Raw genomic sequence first — 21,951 nt, 5'->3', positions numbered from 1 at the left:
TAAGCAGCACTTCTAAGATGCTTACCAGAGGGGCGGCTCTTGTAGGCTCCAGGCTGGGTCTAGGAGCAGTTGAATACATGTAGTTAAAAAGGCGGTCTATTTTTCGAAGTGGGACACCACCACCTAGGTCACTTATCTGTAATGTACAAAATGGTTTTTTAAAAACAGTCAATCTATACTTAGTACGAGGAAGAAGTTCATTACAGTACATACCAGGTAACTAACTCAAAGATAACGAGGGCTTTGAATCCCCAGGGAAATACAGCTCCACTGTGAACAAACTAGAACAAAGGAGGCAGGGACGGCCACTAGGATCCCACAGACTTGGGCTGGGGTCTGGTCCAGCTCCCTGAAAAATGGGCTTCTGCTAAGCTTAAATGAGGCAACAAGCTAAAGATCTAATGTGGTACATAAAAATAAGACATTCAGGGTCCATTTTCTTCTCTTCCCTCAGATTCCTCAGGGTCTGGGTACTATTAAATCAACCGATAACGTGTGCAAACAAAGCAGGTAGTTACCTTAATAGACAAGTCTTCTTTACCCAGAGTAACGAGGGTTTTAACAGAGGGGTAGGCTTCTTTTCTGTCTTCATATAGTTCAACTGTCGCTCTCATTGAGTTCTGAAATAATAAGGCTTTTTTTGTAGCATACCGCTGACTCACAAACCACAATTTAAAAAAAGAACTAGCACAGGATTACTTATTACACAATAACGCTTTTGTGGAGCAAATATTAGTTGGGTTTATACACCCTTTATTTCCCCCTCTAAAGAACTTAGCTAAATGTGTGTTTGGAGCAAGGAAAAATTGCCCGATGCTTTATTTTGATTTCATCGAGTTTTATTTCCATCCATCATACTAAGTATTTTTTTTCTTTCTTTTCTCTTTTTGTTTTTCCTTAGCGTATTTAAGTCATTCAACTCTTAACCAAGAGGAATGTTTTTTATCACAGTAACGAGGCTGCATTTACTTATCAGTCTGCATTTACAGAGCACCTTTCCTCTAAAGAAGGCGGAAAACCTGAGAGTATTCATGCTTCCCACAAAAATTAATCATTTGGCTTAAAAAAAAAAAAAGTAGAAGCAACGTCAGTTAAAAAGAAATTCTCAAAAAGCCACAGCTGTTGAAGAGAAAGTTCACAATTGAATGCCCATCTCAACCTTAAAGTGTTACATCAGTAACATTATAATTTTGGGAAGCAAATCAGCATAACTGATTTTTCAGGTGTTCAATTTAGGGTTTTACACATCGGAAGAAATGAAATTTTAGCTTAAACGCCTTGTGCCTATAATACTGCTCTTATAAATGCCATGAGCTGGTGATTAACAAAAGCGACGTAAGCCGTGGAGTCTAAAGAGATTTTATTCTTTTTCTTCATGGGGGGGCTAAGGGAGGGCAGCTCCTCTTTTTGGTCCAGCCCCTCCCTATCTTTCCTGCTTCCGTCAGATCTTCTCAATGGACTCAAATACGTCAAAGAGTTACGGGATCTCTCAGAACTAAAATAACTGCTGAGGCACCAAAGTGCTTAACGTTCAGAAACCTACACACACAAAAACATGTATTTATTTTGATCTGGCTACCACCAGTAAAGCCTTCGCCAGGTTGGGAAAGTAAAAAGCATCTCTAATCTCAAAACTGAAGAAAAAACAGTATGGATTTTTACATAAAATCACTGAAGTACAATTAAGCTCCCAAATCAATATGTACTAATATTCACGAAAACTGTACCGTACACAGCAATTTTTCATCTCACAGTGTACAAATTATAAAACCCACAGGGTATCAGAAATAGAATTTTTAAAATGGTTATGCAAAACCTTTTTCTTATGCTAATCTAATGAATCCATTATGCTCTGAATCAAAGTAATTTAAAATGAAGACTTCTTTCCGTGTTTTTAAATTCCACTTACCTTGAACAACTCAAATAGCATGTGAAACAGGTGTGAGGGCACATAAACTACCTGAATAGGTTTGTCTGGAGCTTTGGCTGAAAAAAGACACAAAAACCATCAATGAATAAGGACAAAAACTATAAGAAAGTCAAGAATGTGGCTGGTGTTCTATCTCCCAAGTACATAAAAAAGAACTCTACACGAAAGGCTAATTTAGGTTTCCACCTTTGAAGTCAGGGCTGAGCATGTGCTTGGAAGTCCAACAAACCTGGGGAGAAATCTGGCTCCTTCACTTAAAAGCCATGTGACCTTGGGCGGGTTACTCAATCTCTGTGAACCTTAGCTGAGCAAAACTGGATTATTATTATGTGTGTCATAATATTCTAAGCATTACATAAGTCATCTAAATATCGCTCAGTGTTTTTCAAATTCGGGGACACCTGAATTTTTCAAATTCGCCACCCCCAGTGGTGACCCCAGCAGTCATCATGGGGAATGTGAAGCCACAGAGGAAAAGCAGCACATCTTCTTGCAGATTAGACTAAGGAGCAATGTTAATCTCTGTTCAATTTCCACAAACAAGGCATATTAGAGTAGAATTTAAGGTTCACATAACTTTTCTACTAGTAGCAGGCAGACAACCCCTCCCCCATCCCGAGAGACCCATAGCCCTTTCTCCTTGCATCAGGGATCTCCGGAGGAAAACACAAGAAACACTGAATCCCATGTCAGGCACTAAGAACAACGTGGGCTACAGAGAATGGATGGTGGAACACTTGGTCCTTCCTCCTCGTGGCCCATACTCATGGAAAAGACTGAAAATACGTGAACATTCTCAAGTAGAACACATAGTCACCCATGTTATAATTTCGACTTAACTACTTCCTCTAATATAAGTAACAGGGATATAAAGTAGCGCAAACATTTGTTAGGTTCTTAGAAGGTGTGAGAAGCTTGAGCATGCACAATCCAAGTGAGCCCGCCTGACACTACAGTGGGGTTCACAGGGACGGTGGCATTATTATGGGCGAGGACACGGGCTGTGCGGAGGCTATGTGACTCGCCTACTGAAACAGAAGAGGCCTGAAACTGGACAAATAAACCAAGAGCTTCTGAGTCTGAATCCTGAACTCTCTGATGATCAGTTACTTTTGAAATTATTCAATAAAATAAAATAAATGAAATTTCTAAAAACAAAAAGAAGAAAAGCAAAAATCCTTCTACCCTTTCCCCCAAGTCTGCACCCGGAGGTAGTCACTTGCTACTACTTCTGCTTTAGTCTTTCGGTTGATAGTATTTCCATTCCGGTCTGTAAACCTAATGAACAATTCTGTACTTTGTCTATAGGTTCTTTTTTTTAAAGCTGAAAATTGGGGCACCTGGGTGGCTCAGTGAGTTAAAGCCTCTGCCTTCGGCTCAGGTCATGGTCCCAGGGTCCTGGGATCCAGCCCCGCTGGGCTCTCTGCTCAGCGGGGAGCCTGCTTTCCCCTCTCTGCCTGCCTCTCTGCCTAATTGTGATCTCTCTCTCTTTCTGTTAAATAAATAAATAAATAATCTTTAAAAAAATAATAAAAGCTGAAAATTGAGGGGCGCCTGGATGGCTCAGTCGGTTAAGTGTCGGCCTTTGGCTCAGGTCCTGATCTCAGGGTCCTGGGACTGAGTATCAGGCTCTGTGTTCAGTGCGGAGTTGGCTTCTCCCTCTGTCCCTCTTCCCCCACTCAAGCTCTTTCTCTCTCAAATAAATACATAAAATCTTTTTTTTTAAAAGATTTTATTTATTCATTTGACACAGAGAGATCACAAGTAGGCAGAGAGGCAGGCAGAAAGAGAGAGAGGAGGAAGCAGGCTCTCCGCGGAGCAGACAGCCCGATGCGGGGCTCGATCCCAGGACCCTGGGATCATGACCTGAGCCGAAGGCAGAGGCTTTAACCCACTGAGCCACCCAGGTGCCCCCATAAAATCTTTTTTTAAAAAGCTGAAAATTGACAATGTTGGGAGCATCATAACTAGGTAAATATGGATCACTGCAGAGTGGCCACGAGAGTGTAGAAGAACAGTATTTCCTTCCCCGTGATTCCAATGACATGTTTCACTGGTCACATGAAGAAGAATGTTCTCAGCCTTAAGGTGAAATGATTGCCTTAATCCTCCACCAATTCCTTAAAATCCCGCTACCCTTTTTTTAGGTTACTGAGTATGTGGACTGTGTCCTTCTTACACAGTTTTGTTTCCTGGAGCTTCTGATTACCCTTCCTCTTGGGTAACTGGACAAGAAACATGCTTTCCTCACCACATCACCAAGATCCTCTAGCTTCCTATTCTAGTGCATGGTATCCATTTCATTCTTTAAGATTTTTCAAATTAGAATTGATTGCCTTCCAAACATGCCGCATAGCCATCATCTTCAAAATGTTTTTGATTAAAGTTCTGGTATGTTCTTTACTATTTCTTATGCCCACATGACATAAACCATCAAGTCAGTCAAGTAGCCTACCTCAGAAAGGTGCCCTTAGGAAATACATTTCTTAATCTTTACACCTCTGACTCACTTGAAGGTCTGGCTAAGTACAAAATTCTGCATTCAAAATCATTTTCTCTCAGAATTTAGAAGGGGGGGTAGTCTCTTGGCCATGGTAGTGCAGCTGGTAAGTTTAATGCTAGTCAGATTTTCCTCACGCCGCTGGGTGTCGCCTGAAATGTGATAAACCCTGGTAGTAATATTCTTGTTGAATGAGGAATTGGACAAATCATTTGAGAGAGCTGGTGTTCATTTCCCCCTGGGGCCCTCAACTAAACAAGAAGGCTGACTTGGAGCCCTGCAGATCTGGTCAAGACTTCTCAAGTGACTTTAGGGTGGGCAGACAGTAAGCTGGCTTCTGACCGGAGGGTGCCCCAAATTCTCAGTGAAGAGAGCTTTATTTGGGGCCAACAACAGGTACGTGAACAGCCCCACTTTTTCCAAGGTTATTCTTGATAAAGGGACTCTGATTTTAATTTCTGCCCTAGGAAGAATGCTTGTGACTGACTGTAGGCAGAGCACAGCCCAAGACCAGTGTTCCCTATCACCCCACCGTGCTCTGCCTTAGACCAGCTTTCAGCTCACCCCTCCTTTTGGCTTCCCTTTCCAATGCTTTGCCCCTACTGGCTCTGCTCCTGGGGTCCCTCCATCTTTGCTGTAACCTCTTCTTTGTGGCTTCTTCTGCTTGGTCTGTAATCAGCAGACTTCCCTCAGTTTACCCTCTGGCAGGAGGTGGGACCAGTGGTCCACTGATGACGGCCCCCTGGTTTCTTTGCTGTTTTTCTTTGTATTCCTTTATTGTCCTTTTAATGGCTCCCCAGGAACAAGTTGAACACCCGGGCTATCTTGTACCAAAAGGCATGATTAGTCATATAAACAGCCTTCTGAATTCAACCTTTTCACTCCAGATCTTTTTCCAAATCTAATCTCTGATGTGTTTTTTTCTTTTCACTTGAACCAACATTCTCTAGGAGTCATCTGTAGGCTTGCTCAATTACTTGTACTTTCTTGCAGAACATTATAGGTTAGATGTCTTTCCTTCCTTTTAAAATCAAGTCCAATGCTTTTGTCCATAACTTTTAACCTAATCCTGGGTCCAATGGCTTTTATGTAGTGGACCCTTAATAGATATTTATTAACTTTCTAAAATAGAACATAAATGCAATATGAATTTTCTATCTAAAGTATATTTTTTAAAGTAAATGGAAAAAAATGGCTCAGGTTTCTCATGCTCAAGACTCAAGAAATAATCAAGTCTCTCTTATAGAGTCATTGCTCCAAAAACCATTAGTTGAAACAACATGTAATAAATACCAACAGAACTCTACATGGGATACAAAGAATTTTATTTTCAGATAGCTCTCCTATAAGAATGAATAAAGTAGAGGCTAAGCAGAAAAGAAATGCATTTAAGAGAAAAGGTAGCTGGGCACTTAGAGATGATTGGTTAAGTCCCAAAGTCAATGGATGAGGCTACGAGAAACAGTACACAGTGTAGTTCAAAGTTATCCTGGGATTAAGTCCTGATTCTGGCATTTAACAGTCACATTAATAGGTATTTAAAACATCTGGGCCTCAGTGTCCTATATCTGAAATGGGCACCGTACGTATCTCACTGGGTTACTATAAGGATTAAACGGGTTAACAGGGATAAACAAGCTTACAAAGAGCCCGCCGCAATGTAAGTAGTCAATAAATGCTGGCTAGTATCACTACTAAAAAGTTAACTTTCTGGTCTTAACAGGGCTACCAGCAATGGCTTTTCAACTACTGTAGAGAACCCCCTGACCGAAAATAACCACGAAAGTATCCAATATAGGGAAACTGGAAATCAAAGATCCCAGGATAGATACACACCTCTTCTGGGAACCTTCTTTTTCAAAAAAGATTTTATATATTTATTTATTTGAGAGACAGAAAGGGAGTGCAAGCGGGGGCGAGAGTGGACAGAGGGAGACAAGCAGACTCTTCGCTGAGCACGGACCTGGACACAGGGCTCGATCCCAGGACCCTGAAACCATGACCTAAGCTGAAATCCGGTGTCAGCCACTTAACTGACTCAGCCACCCCGGCACCCCCTGGGAACCCTCTCATAACAACGTATATATAGAATGACTTGAAATTTTCTTTTTAACTTTTAAAGATTTTATTTACTCATTTGACACAGAGAGAGAGAGAGCATGAGCAAGGGGAATGGCAGGCAGAGGGCGAGAGAGAAGCAGCCTCCTGCAGAGCAGGGAACCCAACGCGGGGCTCGATCCCAGGACCACGGGATGATAACCTGAGCTGAAGGCAGACACTTAACCGACTGAGCAACCCAGGCGCCCCTGACTTGACGTTTTCATGTTGCCCATGAAACGCAGAGCTATGAACGAACCTCTCGACAGGAAAAGACTAATCTAGAAATGGTGAAGAAATGCAAGTAGTAACCATAGTCTTATCTTTCCCAAGCCAACTCTGACTTCCAGTAGCCACCCTTTTATTAAAAACATATATATATACCCAGTCTGTGTCTGGTGCTGCATTTAAGGCCCCAGCAACAGTATCCTTTTATCACCACGCAAGGTGATCTTACAGACAAGGAAGCTGTTCCGTGTGTCCTCTCCCACCACCTGGAGAGCTACAAAGCTCACGTCATCCCTCTGAGCCGGGCTGCCTCACCGCAAGGATCCAAAACAGGTAAGAAAAGAGGTGTCTTTGCTTAACGTTTTGGCAAGTGATTTCTCAGGAGAATAAGAAAGCTAAAATGAGAACAAGTGTGACAAAATGGATGCTTGTCTGGAGAAACCAACGTGGGTTGCCACCGGGGGCAAGTCAGAAAAATCTGAAACCTGATAGAAGATAAACATCTGTTATTTTTTTAAGATTTTATTTATTTATTCGATAGAGACAGAGAGAGCACAAGCAAGGGGAGCAGCAGGCTTGCCCTGAGCAGAGAGCCTGATGCAGGGCTGGATCTCAGGACCCGGGGATCATGACCTGAGCCAAAGGCAGACACTTAACGACTGAGCCACCCAGACGCCCCAACACATCTGTTATTTTTAATGCTCCTGTTAAGTGTCATCAGATGGAGAAAAAAGAAAGTTTATTTTAGCTGGCTCCCAATATCCAGAGTTCCTGGGATGACTGGTAAATACTGACAGTGTTCACAAAGTATGTTCTCCGTAGTCCCATTCACTACTTTCTCAGGGGTCTACAATGGCAAAGAAAAAATGCCCAGAGATTCAGAACGAAAGATGATACGTCAAACTGATGGAATGATTCTCGGGAAGCAACAGAGGTTCCTTCGGGTCAGCGGCGGCCACACTGTCAAGCACACAGTGGAGGGCAATGCTATTCCTCACTACGGTTCGAGGCGCCTGTGGGGTAATGGAAGCAACGAGAAAGAAGCAGACTCTGAAAATGAATCTGTGGGAATCTGGATCCGATGGATTTTTCCATTCAGGAAAACTGAGATAGGCACATGCTGTGGGAAACATCCACTCTTTACAAAGTGACATCTACTTAAGGTGTTCAGGACTGACCTCTGACCTGCATCTCTACCACAGAACTTGTTAGTGCGAAGGCACCGCCCTTAGCCACATCCACAAAGAGCTCTGACATTCAGAAAATCGTAAAGAGAAATCATAAACACATTACCCAGAGCCACAGGGAACTAGAGGTCGCCTATAACCAGCAGCATTCATTTATCTTAGTGATGGGAAAGGGGACTTGAAAAATCATGCACGAGACAGTGCCAAAAATAGTTGTTAATCTCTTCTCCTGGTGAGGCGCGCTGCCCAGCGTGACAGTTTCACTGAGAAGAAATGTGTGACACAGCTGGCTCCTGGGACTCAGCAAGAGCGGGCTAGCTGCTCTGGCCTTTACAGTGAGTCAGACTGCCATTCATGCAAAAGAGCAATCGGTTATCACCTGCGATTTTAAGTTCCGCATTTGACAAAGAGAAACGTGCAGAGTGAGGTTAGGCCTCACCTTGCCAGTATGAAAAAGCAGAGAGAAGACTGAGATGTTTCTACTTGGGAATACTCAAGTGAAGTCCTTTCGGTTCTGGCAGTGTATTGATCCAAAATATGGGCACAACTCTTCTCGGAGAACCCAACAGACTTGGAAAGCAGCTTGGATACCTTCTGGCAGAATGCAGGGGCAACTGTCCTACAACAGCCTAACATCTTTTCACATGTTGATCTCATTATAAGCAAAATACATTTTTAACATTTTTATTTATCCAACAGACAGAAAACACAAGTAGGCAGAGAGAGAGGGGGAAGCAGGCTCCCTGCTGAGCAGAGATCCCAATGCGGGGCTTGATCCCAGGACCCTGGGATCATGACCTGAGCAGAAGGCAGAGGCTTAACCCACTGAGCCACCCAGGCGCCCTAACATATTTTTGAGAGGGAATTTGGTTTATCTTTAACTGTAAACATCCACACCCTAAGATTCAGTCATTCCACTTCTAGGGACCCAACCTACAGAAATGCTTCCACGTGTTCACAAATTTTCCCACCCTGCAGACACAGACACACCCTTCACTGTTCATTATAAAGAATATGGGAAAATTGGGAATCCTAAATGTCCGCTCAATGGCAAATGACTCCATAACGGCCATCTACACTGTGGATAATCTCTAAATGACATTAATACATGCAAAGATCTTCAAGGCAAAGTGAAGAATGCCAGTTATAGAACATGCATAGTTTCAACCCCATTTATGTCAAAAACAAAAGCTCTGCCCGGTCCTCAGAGAACAAGGGAACTTTCACTTCTTACCCTACATTCTGTATTGTTTCTATTTTCCCAACACGCATGTCTCTCTTGTAACTTACAAATAAAGGTAACATGCAAATACATATAGAATCATATGACTAAGGTAACAATCAGCTACACACCTATAGCCCAGAAAGCTGTTGTTTTGGTGCTATAAATCCTTCAAAATATTTCCCATTGAACTTGTGACGCTAATGGATTTTTATAGCCTGTGTTTAAAAAACTCAACTTTTTCAATACATTCAATATTCTTTTAAAGCGTTATTTTGTTTTATTTTTGTTTGTTTTTTTAAAGATTTTATGTATTTATTTGACAGGTAGAGATCACAAGTAAGCAGAGAGGCAGGCAGAGAGGGGGAAGCAGGCTCCCCGCCGAGCAGAGAGCCCAACTTGGGGCTCGATCCCAGGACCCTGCGATCATGACCTGAGCCAAAGGCAGAGGCTTTAACCCACTGAGCCACCCAGGCACCCCTTAAAGCGTTATTTTGAATGGCTGCTTAGTATTCTATCTTATGGATGTACCACAACTTAAATATCTTCTATCGTGGACAACTGGGGTTGTTTTCTAATTTTTCTGTTTAAGAAAACCAGTGTGGTTGTTATTCTTGTACATACATCTGTGTACACCTTTATTTTCACATAATAAACTTTCTGAAGTTTAATTTACTTGACCAAAGAATATGACCATTACTGAATTTTAATTTCCTGGGCCAAGAGGAAAGACATTGCTAGCATTTTTTGAGAAAGGTTGTACTAATTTAAACTTATACCAGAAATATGTAAGTGTTGTCAACAGTATTTTTCTGGGCACCAATTCAAAGTATTACAACATTATAATCACTGCCATTTTGAAAGACGAAAATGGCATTTCTCCATTTTTGTTTGTACTTCTCTGATTAGTGTAGTTACACATGTTTCCATATGTTTACTGACTGCCAGCATTTGTTGTTTTGAGAACTGCCTGTTCATCTGTTTGTGCAATTTCTACCTTGATGACTTCTGTTCCAAGAACTCTGAGTTCGAGGAGATTACAAACTCCTGTACGAAAACTCCTTACCATATTATGCCTAGGAGACCGAAGACAGAAAAGCTTGAAAAAGAAAAGAAAGACGAGAAAGCAGTGTAATGTGAGGAAATCTCACTGCAATATAGCTCAGGTATCATCAGATTTTTAGTCAACTTCCTTGTATGTACAGTAAAAATGATTTTTCTTTTACCATTGAATTCTTCCACTTCCAGCTCTGGAGCAACCAGGTAATACTGCTCACACAGCATCTTGGCGGTTTCATAGGCATCTGCAAAGCAATAAAGAAGGTTAGCTTTAGATAAAAGCATATGGGCAGTCAGGCATATAGACAGATAAACAAAACTAGGACAGCTACTAAACTGATGGATTCAGAATTAATTACTGCTTTTGAAAAAACAAGTCTTTTGGCCATAATAGAATTATTGGGACTGAACCAGAATTTCTCCTCCTTTAAAATTGTAATGATGGCAACAATATCAAAATGCCGCACTAACGACAACATGGCTAGTTCTATACTAGGCGTACATTTGTTTAGCTTTTAAATATTCCTAAAAGGCGTTTTCCATGAAAATCTATGAACTCAAGACTACTTTTGAACACCATGGAAGCTGACTAAATTGCAGCAAAAGGTATTTGTTGTTACAATATTATTGACTATATTCTTTATGCTGTCCCCCTCTGACTTCATTATCTTATAAATGGAAAGCTGTATCTTATAATCCCTTTCACCAATTTCGGCTCTCCCCCAACCCGCCCCTCTGGCAGCCATCAGTTTGTTCCCTGTATTTATGAGTCTGTCTGTTTGTTTTTCAGATTTCATATGTAAGTGAAACCAGATAGTATTTGTCTTTCTCTGACTTATCTCACTTAGTATAACACCCTCTACGACAATCCGTATTGCCATCAAAGGCAAGACTTTATTCTTTTTTATGGCTGAGTAATATTCCATTGTATTATATACTGCTCCTTTATCCCTTCATCTACGGATGGATACTTAGGCTGCCTCTCATCTTGACTAACGCAAATAATGCTGCAGTAAAAGCAGGGGCGCATATATCTGCAAATCAGTGTCTTTGTTTTCCTGGGGTAAACACCCAGAAGTGGAATTACTGGATCATATGGTATTTCTATTTTTAGTTTTTTGAGGACCCTCCATACTCTTTTCCATAGTATCTGGACCAAATACACTCCTCCACATCTGCACCAACCTTTTTTATTTCTTGTCATTTGATATTAGCTGTTCTGACTGCTGTCAAGTGCTATTTCTTTGTGGTTATGATTTGCATGGCGACAGATGGTGACTACCCTTATTATGGTGAACACAGAGTGATGTACAGAACTACTGAATTACTATGTTGTACATCTGACAGTAACATTGTAGGCCAACTATACTTCAATAATAAAAAGAACTTTTTAAGTTAAAAACTATAGGACATTCTAGAAAAGGCAAAACCATAAAGACAGTAAAATGATCAGGGGTTCAGGGGGAGGTAGGAGGGGCAGGGGTGAATAGGTAGAGCATGGGGCATTCCGAGGGCAGTGAACCCACTCTGTAGGGTGCTGTGACGGTGGGTACACATCATTATGCACTTGTTAAAGCAAGGAGAACTGGACAACGCAAAGAGTGAACCTTGATGTAATCCAGAGATTTTAGTTAATAAAATATACCAATGTTGGGGTGCCTAGGCAGCACAGTTGGTTAACTCTTGGTTTCAGCTCGGGTCATGATCTCAGGGTCATGAGACCAAGCTCTGAGTCCGGCTATGCATTCAGCAGGGAATCTGCTTCCAATTCTCTCTCCCTCTCCCTCTGTACCTCCTGCTTGTGCTCTCTCGTTAAAATAAACAAATAAATCTTTTTTAAAAAGGTAATATATCAAAGTTTGTTCATCAGTTGAAATAAAAAGAATTTAAAAATCTTCTTAGGGACGCCTGGGTGGCTCAGTTGGTTAAGCGGCTGCCTTTGGCTCAGGTCATGATCCCAGTGTCCTGGGATCGAGTCCCACATCGGGCTCCTTGCTCGGCGGGAAATCTGCTTCTCCCCCTGCCTCTGCCTGCCGCTCTGTCTGCCTATGCTTGCGCACACTCTCTCTCTAACAAATAAATAAATAAAATCTTTTAAAAAAATCTTTTTAAAAAATAATAATGCCAAAAGTATTAAGATTTGCCAATTACTTGTAATGAAATATCAGTATCTGCTGAACGAATGGGTTTCCATGAACCACACACAGTAACTTTAAGTTACTGGGAACACTGCCGTAGCTTAAAATGTCCTTTAAGTTAGCTAAAGCTCATAGGATTGGGCTGATATTTATCAAAGTCTGAGTAGCAACAGTTTGCTTTTGAAAGGAAAAAAAAAAGACATAGGGTAAGAAGATCAGGGCTATTAAAGAAATAGTTGGAAGAGAATTCAGGCGGTTACATCTCGAAAGATGGGAAACATTCAGAAAGCGAAAGTGCATTCTTATAGACTGTGTGGGTGCCTCTTTTGAACTGGAAGCAACCTGTGGTCAGGGTTTGTCTTACACTGGGTTTGTAACTCCTACAGAACTTAGTATATACCGATTAGATGGTCAGTACATAGTCCTTCCTGGAATAAATGTTAAACTTCTTGATAGTTTATTTTTAAACCAGGCTTACTGAGATTGAATTCTCACATCCCCGCAAGTCACCCGTTTAAAGTGTACACACACCTCAGTGGTCTTTAGCACAGGTGCACAGCCGTGCCCCCATCACCACCATCAACATCACAATGTCATCCCCGGGAAAAGAGACTCCATGACCACTGGCCGTGGCTTCCCTCCACTCAGCCCTAGGCAACCATGGGTCTCCTTTCTCTCTGTAGGTTTGCTTTCTAGACACAATGGAATCACACAATACGTGGCCTTTTGTGTCTGGCTGCTTTCACTTAGCAGAGTGTCTCCAAGGGTCACCCATGTCTCAACGTGGGTCAGTACTTCATTCCTCCTCGTGGCTGAACGGTACCATGCTGCACATGTGCATGTTTTGTTTATCCGTTCATCTGGTGAGGGCCATTTGGGTTGTTTCCACTTTGTGGCTATCATGAATTATGCTGCTACAAACATTCATGTCCCAGGTTTTTTGGTGAACATATGTTTTCATTTCCCTTGAATGTATACCTAGGAGAGGGAAATTGCTGGATCATAAGGTATCACAGTGTTTAAACATTTGAGGAACAGCCAGAATCTTTTCCAAAGTGAGATTGTTTTTTAAAGTTCCACCTTCACAGTTTCTAAAGATCAGATACTCAGATTACTTGAAAATCCTCTGTAGGTGTGTTTGCAATGATCTCAACTGGACAGCAGGTTTTTGGAAACAGGCTTGTACTTTTTTTAAAATCCCCCACATCAATAGCATGCATAGACTCTTAGGATTCAAGAGGAACAGAAGAAAGAAAGAGGGAAAAAGTGACCCCTACTGAATTTAAATATATTAAAATTAGACCCTGGCAGCCTAAACTAATATAAAAATAAGATTCAGGTATGTTCAGACTACAAAGTTTGGTTCATTTATCTCATACTGCTGCCAAATTAAAATTTTATATAATATTTGACCCCAGAAAAAAATTCTAGTTATATTACTAGACTTTTAGAATTAAACCACTACGAACAGTCACAGAGACATTAGAATAACGATGACAAGATGAAACAACGAGGGACAGACAAAGGACATGTTATTAAGAGGAAAAAATTTTTTTTAAAACAGAGTTGATTGGGGTGAAAACAGACATTAAAGCAGGATTGATTTTAAACTCTAATAAAAGAAAACAAAAATTCAGAATCATACCAAATTTACAAGTTTTTCCCTAGAGTAGAAGAAACCTCATCAAATATGTGCAAAGCAGTCTTGTAAAGAGACAAGAACTCAAGCCTCACTCTTCGCTTTGGCTACACCGCTGAGCAGCGCTACATCTCCACCTAGTGACACGATAGCACAGAGCCGACTGAGAACCTCCAAGGCCACTTTCCTTCAACCAACAAATACCAAAATCTGAACATGACGCTTCGTTAACCACATACAAAGCCAACACACCTCCACAAAACAACGCCCCCAAGTATGTGACACCTTTAAGGACGTTTAAGCATCATTCTTCCATTCACTATAAAAGAAAAAGAACCTAGTCCCGCTGAATGTACAGGTTCCTCATGGCCCTGGCTTGGCCAGGAGCACGAGATTTTAACAGCATCGTGCGGGAAAAAGTGTTACATAAATTTAACATGGGCAAGATGACCGAGTCCAGAAAGAAGCAGGCAACTTGAAACACAAAGACACAGTATGGTTCCTAAAACCACATGTGAATAAGAATTTTTAAACGATACTCCTAATTATAGTGTATCAATGCTGTAATTAAGAACTGCATTATGGGGGCACCTGGCTGCTCAGTCGGTAGAGCCTGGCTGGCTGGAGCCCATGCTAGAGCATTGTCACATGGAACAACCCTTCTTTTTTTAAATTTTTTTTTAGCCTTATTTTTTCAGTGTTCCAAGATTCCTTGTTTATGCACCACATCCAGTGCTCTATGCAGTCCGTGCCCTCCATAAGACCCACGACCAGGCTCACTCATCCCCTCACCCACCTCCCCTCCAAAACCCTCGGTTTGTTTCTCAGAGTCCGCAGTCTCTCATGGGCCCTCTCTGCCTCCGATTGCGCCCAACTGCCTTCTCCTCTCCATCTCCCCATGTCCACTGTGTTATTCCTTATGCTCCGCAAGTAAGTGAAGCCATATGATAATTGACTCTCTCTGCTTGACTTAGTTCACTCAGCATCATCTCCTCCAGTCCCGTCCATGTTGATACAAAAGTTGGGTATTCATCCTTTCTGATGGAGGGGTAATATGGAACAATCCATATTCATGATAAGGTTTTCAAGGTGCAGTCAGTTATACTGATGACAGATATTCTTTTTGGTCAGACTGGGAACTAAGGCCTAGAGTGATTTCCAAAACTGGCTGTATGTAAAATTCATTACCAAGTTTAAAAAAAAAAAAAAAAAAACCTGGACAGATTCTAAAATGAACACCTGGAGAGTATGATGTGGTAGGTCCACATTGAGGCCTAGGAATCCATATTGTAAAGAACTAAGGGGCACCTGGGTAGCTCCGCTGGTTAGGCATCCAACGCCTGCTTTTGGCTCAGGTTTTGATCTCAGGGCTGGGAGACTGAGCCCTGCGTTCCATGCTCAGTGAAGACTCTGCTGAACATACTCTTCCTCCCTCTCTCCCTCTGCCATTCCCTTTGCTTGCACACTCTCTCTCTAAAATGAATAAATAAATCTTTTTAAAAAAACACTTAGCAAATGATTCTGAAGAGAAGCTAGATTTGGGGCCCACTTGCCTAGAAAGCCAAGGTCAGGTCATGCTAATTCTGTCACTGTCTCTCCCAGGACATGAAGGGTCATGGGGCACCAGGGTGTACGACATACACATGAAAAACTTTGAACCAATATACCTAAAATTCAACTACTGGCTTATTAATTCATTTCCTTTATTCTAGAGTAAAATGCAAGTTCTACTTACAATAGACATTCTAATAACACTTCTACTTTTTAATTAGAAGCCAAAATTGTAAAATATGATAATTTACTGAGTTATTTTTGTCTGCAATATATTTGGGCCAGTATTTACCACCAACCTTTAAAAGCAAGGATCAGGAAGTGACTATTATTGTCGCTGAACATAAATGCTATTATTTTAAAAATCTGTTTTCAAGGAAAATAATGATCATAAAGTAACAAAACTGTGGGTATGGCACATATGTACTTCCCCAGGCTACTCAAACTGTAAACACACAAGACAAAATATATTTTATTTAAGGGTAGGGTGAAGGTTCACACAGCAAGTAGCCCAAAAGATTCAACTTAGCCAGGAATTAGGGGTTTTAAGGTTTATTTTTTATTTATTTACCTGAGAGACACAGAGAGAAAAAGAGCGAGGTGGGGAGGGGCAGAGGGAGAGGGAGAGAATCTCCAGCAGGCTCCCCACTGAGCACGCAGGGCTCAATCCCCGGACCCTGAGATCATGACCTGAGCTGAAATCAAGAGTCAGCTGCTCAATCGACTGAGCCACTCAGGTGCCCCAGGAATTGTTGTTGTTGCTTTTTTTAAGTGCATAGGAATGTTTACTACATTATGGAAATTATTTTATTAGACTTTTCTATTAGAAGATCTTCCTGGGACACCTGAGTGGCTCAGTGGGTTAAGCCTCTGCCTTAGGCTCAGGTCATGATCTCAGGGTCCTGGGATCAAGCTCCGCATCAAACTCTCTGCTTAGCAGGGAGCCAGCTTCCCCCTCTCTCTCTGCCTACCTCTCTGCCTACTTGTGATCTCTTTCTCTGTCAAATGAATAAAATCTTCAAAAGAGAAGATCTTCCTATTCAAAACACACCACAGAATTCTGCTACAAATATTAGCCCCTAGCATGAAGACACATAATCATTTGTTTACAAATATCTTGTAAGAGGCTAGACAAGGATAAATTTGAGTACTGAAAAAACAAACATGAAGGTGCCAAGGTCCCTAACTTGTATCTAACAGGATATAAAAAACTGTCAAGGGCGCCTGGGTGGCTCAGTGGGTTAAGCCGCTGCCTTCGGCTCAGGTCATGATCTCAGGGTCCTGGGATCGAGTCCCGCATCGGGTTCTCTGCTCCGCGGGGAGCCTGCTTCCTCCTCTCTCTCTCTCTCTGCCTGCCTCTCTGCCTACTTGTGATCTCTCTGTGTCAAATGAATAAATAAAATCTTAAAATAAATAAATAAATAAATAAATAAAAAACTGTCAAGCTCGTTTAAAAAGCCACTGTCAGAAGAGGTGACATGAACAGCCATAAAGCATCACAAAGTCAGAGTTACGCTGCTTTAGAACCCTTTTAAGCTACAAAGCAATTCTGGTAAGGTATGTTTATCATCCTACCCAGAACCCATTCCGAGTAGGAACCAGAGGTTTTTTTAGGCACTGGACCTTCTCCTACTCTCCAAACCCCAGCCAACCAGATGAGTGAGGGTAGAACATCTAATGCAGGGAAACCAATCTACAATTTGACCAGAATCCTAAAATCTGGGTTCAGGGGCAAAAAGACAGGCTGAGCCAACCAAATTCGTTTGTTGAGAATTTAGGTTCGAGACACTCAGGCAGGGCAGAAGAGAAAAAGGACCCACTGGGAGTTATAATCTATAATCCAGAGGGCCTGGAGTGCCCACCATTGCCCTAAACAAGTCAGTCAGCCTACAAGAGAAAGATGGAGGGACTGTGACTCAGCAACCCCAGTTGCAAAGAAACACAGAAAACCACCTTGTTCTCTGTTTCCCAGTTCCAATATCTATAGCTCCAAAGTGAGGTGCTTCTTGCCTTTGGATTACCATGGAACCTACTACATTCTTTAATAAGTTTATTTCTTGGGCTAACACAAGTGGATCTCTGTACCTTACAACCTGAAGAGCCCTAAGTAAGAGCAGAAGACATTATTTCTGAGCCAGAGTAACGACAGGCTCTCAGGACAGCATCCGTATGCTGTCATGTAACAGCATGGAGGAACAACACGGCCAAGCTAGCATCGCTGTGAGAGCTGATTCCTGGGCCAAGCATTTAAGTCTGTACCTTTAAAACGATCTTACCAGAAGATTTTCCATTTCTTACAAAGACAGGAGGGAAAAGGGTCACAATGGAAGGATAGCTCAAAGGATAATAGGAACAGCTTTACAACACTAATTCTAGCATTCGCTACTGTGAGTCTATAATTTGCAGATGTATAAAGGTAGATATTATGTGCTAAGTAAGCAGCAAGAGGGCACGCTTCAGTGTTCTGCACATTTAATTAGTGTTATGCAAGATGCACCCCACTTTTACACGTTTATACAACTGTCTAGTCCAAAATAAAAATATTGTCCCTACCCTTCCACATAAAAGTGTTCCATAGTCTGTCTCAACAGATCTAAGTATGGCATCGTTGTGCGTTCAAGAAGGTTCTGTATGGCTGCAAGACACATAAATGTGCATACGTAGGCATGCGTGTGTGACGCAGGGCGTGTGGGCTGGAGATGTGACTGTGCTTAACGCAGGCAGGATCGCCACAGCTGCGAAAATCGACAGTAGAGCTGTCAGCGAAAGCCAGAACCCCTACTCCCTCCACATCAAGCTTCTGAAAACCAAATGAAAGGAAAACAGTATCTAAGATAGAGATACACCAAGCAAAATAATGGGGAAATCTAGTAGGATATGAAAAGACAAAAAGTCAACAAAAAAATACCAACTGCTTGAAAAAGAGGAAGGGAGCAGCAAGCCTTCACCAAGGGTCAAAAGATACCGACACGCATTTCTTCCTCTTCTTGCCAGCACTTGGGAGTACTGGGGATAACTGTGAGGCGTGGGCCCTTTGAGACATTCGGATTGTTGCTCCTGGGGCACCTGGGGGTAAGAGACTCAGTGCCTTTTTGCTCTGAGACAGGGAAGAATTTGCAGGCCTTTTGACCACTGGTGCTCTCCGCTTTGTTCCTTCTCTCGGTCTTATCTTGAACCAGAAACAGCATCTGCTCAGGTATCCTGACATGCAGAGAATTAGGAGTGGGCCCAGAGGCAATGAAACAGAGAGAGGACTGTTAAAATGTGCTTTAGTCTACAGGGAGAAGAGATCTTCTGGTTTCCTGCTAGGTTGCCCGGCCCATTTTGCCAGGGTAGGAAAGGGACCTGATTTAAGGCCAATACTCCACTGAAGAGTAAAAGATTATACACATGCAGCTGGAAAACCCATTCGCATACAGAGATTATGAGTACAGCAGATGAGACACAGGAAGGACTCCAACTATAATGAAAGAGAGGACAGAAAATGGGCCACACTGTCAGGTGCTGAATTCATCCAGGAAGGTCATGTGTGATGGGCATTAGTGCTGGAGAAGGGGAAACAGACAAATACTATGGATTTTGTAGACAAGGATTACTCACATTATTTGCTGTTGCATAATCATCCTTCGATGTGGTATGAACTCAAATGTATAAAACAACATTCTCACTTAGTTATGAAAACAGGTGTTTTTATTCTCTTTTCTTTTTCTCTACATTTTCTAAACTTTCTTCAATGAGCATTTTTTAGTGTTTTGGTGCCATGGCATTAGTCCTCTCAATGGACCCAACTGGGGACAGGAGTTGGGTGACTGACAAAAGTGCTGGATAAAGTAGGAAGCCCCGAAGTATGACTATTATTGTAAACACTAACTTCAAAATGCACATTTGAATACACAATTATCTTCTGTCAACAGAAGATTTTGATATGGCCAAAGCCTTTTCCTTCAATATGGATTAGTTTGGAGTTCTAGGTCATCTTTCTTAGATTAACAATGCTACATGTATCTGTGAATTCTGATCCTTATTCCTTTAAAGAGTAATAAACTTCAAGACACTTGTGAAGCAACATGAGCTCAGGTTCATTCTGAGAGTTTTACTCAGCACTGCCCCGTAATATAAGAGTTATCTGTTCACTGTCATTTCTTACATTTTTAAGAGACTGTTCTTTATCAAGTCTTTCCAAAGCATTCAACTTGATATTAATGGAGATAAGTCTCTTTTCCGTACTCGCATTTCTTCAGTTTACATAATACTGAAATAAATCATGGAGCCACAACAGGTGGAAAACTTATACCAATAGTTTGAGGACAAGTAAGTGGCCCTTAGTAAGCATCCACCTCACCAGGTAGAAGAAGCAAAAGAGCATTCTAGAAAGTATACACAAGCATACTGAGCATACTGAGTGTGCTGTGAGTTATCAGTAGGGACGATTTGTGAAGGGAGTGAGGGTGGCAGAAGAGCTGATCGTGTGAACGTGGCTTGATGTATTTATGCACTTTCCGAAACTGAAACCACCCTCCACTGCTCGTTCCTTATGGGAACGGGCTGTCGAGAAATGAACAACCTGGTTTGAAAGACGCGGTGAGGAACAGGGAACATACAAGCCCCTCCTCTTTACCAGAGGAGCGTGAGGCAAGAGTGTGTGTGTGCAAGAGTGGATGTCAGGGGAAGCGGTGATCTGAGTGGTCAAAGAGCACAGGGGGTGACTGTCACAGGCCCCGGCATCCCCAGAAATCCAGGCTCTACGTTATATGCCACAAGTGGCAGGAATGATTACATGAGGACACACCCGAAGCTTCATTCATAGTTACAACTGCGGTGCCCCTGGGTAGAACGTTGAAACTGGCTGGAGAAAGAATGGAGTCAGAGCTGTAAGTACAGGAGGAGGGAGGGGGAAGGGCAAGAATCAAACTGCTTTACCCATCACCTTCAGCTAGTTTTCACTACAAAACTGGCGTCCCAGGGAGAGATGCAGAAGTGGTAAGAGCAATTCCAGCCCTTGAGAAATCTACAGCGCAGGCACAGAAACCACCGGAAGTACAAGTAAGGCCACGACTGGAAGTGCAGAACAAGGCCCGGAAGAGCAGCACAGACAGGAAGTGCCGCAAAACGGCAGATTCTTTGCATCTGAAGAGTCAAGGGCAGCTGGCTCCTCCTCCTTGTCTCCCCTGACCTGACTTCCTGACTCCCCACCTGACTTCCTGACCCACGTGAGCGCCTCTTCATCTCTCTGCGCCACGGAAGTGCTACCAGGTGCTTAGAACTCTCTTATTTATCTAGCTGCAGATTCATGGTTTAAATCTCTCTGAAAAGGAATGAAAGACTGTGAAGAAACGATGAGATGATAAACACGGGTCTGTTTTTACAGCGTGATTACGAGTAATTGCAAGCATATGCAAAGGTACAGAGTGCAATGTAAGGACTCCTCACGTACCCATTACCAACCTCAACAGTTTTCAACACGAGCCCACTCTTTTCTGTTATGTGTCATTTTGAGGCAAAACCCACATGTCATTCTATATCATGCCTAACATTAAAAAAATAGCTTTCTAGAAGCGAGGACTCCTTCAAAAAACATACTCACAATATTGGTATCACATCTAAAAAATTAACATTTCTTGAATGTCAAACATCCAATTGTCTTATAAATGTCCTGAATGACTTTTAAAAATATGTCATAGTTTACACCAGAAACAAAAGTAAAGGCAACAATCTATTATATAAGCAATGGCATAAATGAGAAGCCAAATGACTTCTGTGACACCCAAGGACCACCACTAGTAAACCTGCCTGCAGTCCTTACTGGGTGCGAGCCCTGCTTCAGGAGCTCTATTAACTCATTTAACCCTATGATAAAGATGACTTACCAAAAGCACCATTTTACAGGTGAAGAAACTGAGGCCCATAACATGTTCTAGGTTGCCCAGCTAACCCAATGTCCACGGGCTGATGAATCAAAAAAATGTAATATATCCATACAAAGGAATGTTATTCAGTGGTGAGGAATGAAGTACTAACCCACACTGCAATGCAGATGACCCTTGAAGACACTCTGGTAAGTGAAAGAAGCCAGACACAGAAGGCCACGTACTGTGTGACTCTACTTACAGTAAAGTGTCCAGAATAGCAAATCTAGAGAAAGAAAGGAGACCTGCGGTTGCCTAGGGCTGGGTGGGGGGGAAACCATGGCCAGTGGTCACAGTCTCTTTCCCTGGGAACGACAGTGTGACACTGATGGTGGTGATGAGGGCATGGTTGTGCACCTGTGCTAAAAACCACTGAGTTGTGTGTACCTTGTGTGTGACTTGCAGGGATATGAGAATTTGATCTCAGTAAGGCTGATTTAAAAAATTATCAAAAGGTTAACATTTATCAAACCAAGGAATATTTATATGACCAT

At 42.1% G+C, this 21,951-nt stretch overlaps 1 protein-coding gene across 1 annotated transcript in view; it reads right to left on the bottom strand.

Annotated features, from left to right (window-relative positions):
• The window catches only part of PDK3 (pyruvate dehydrogenase kinase 3), a 78,201-nt gene that overhangs the window by 20,415 nt on the left and 35,835 nt on the right, over positions 1–21,951 (bottom strand). Inside the window, exons 6-9 of the mRNA XM_032329859.1 lie at positions 10,391–10,468; positions 1,910–1,986; positions 519–620; positions 26–136 (exon numbers count right to left, since the gene is read on the bottom strand). Of these exons, the coding sequence (XP_032185750.1) occupies positions 26–136; positions 519–620; positions 1,910–1,986; positions 10,391–10,468 (368 nt within the window). The remainder of the gene's footprint in view (positions 1–25; positions 137–518; positions 621–1,909; positions 1,987–10,390; positions 10,469–21,951) is intronic.

This window comes from Mustela erminea, chromosome X (assembly GCF_009829155.1).
Source record: "Mustela erminea isolate mMusErm1 chromosome X, mMusErm1.Pri, whole genome shotgun sequence".
NCBI lineage: Eukaryota > Metazoa > Chordata > Mammalia > Carnivora > Mustelidae > Mustela > Mustela erminea.
The sequence above is the reverse complement of the archived record's forward strand: the minus strand, read 5'-3'. Positions and strand labels throughout refer to the sequence as shown.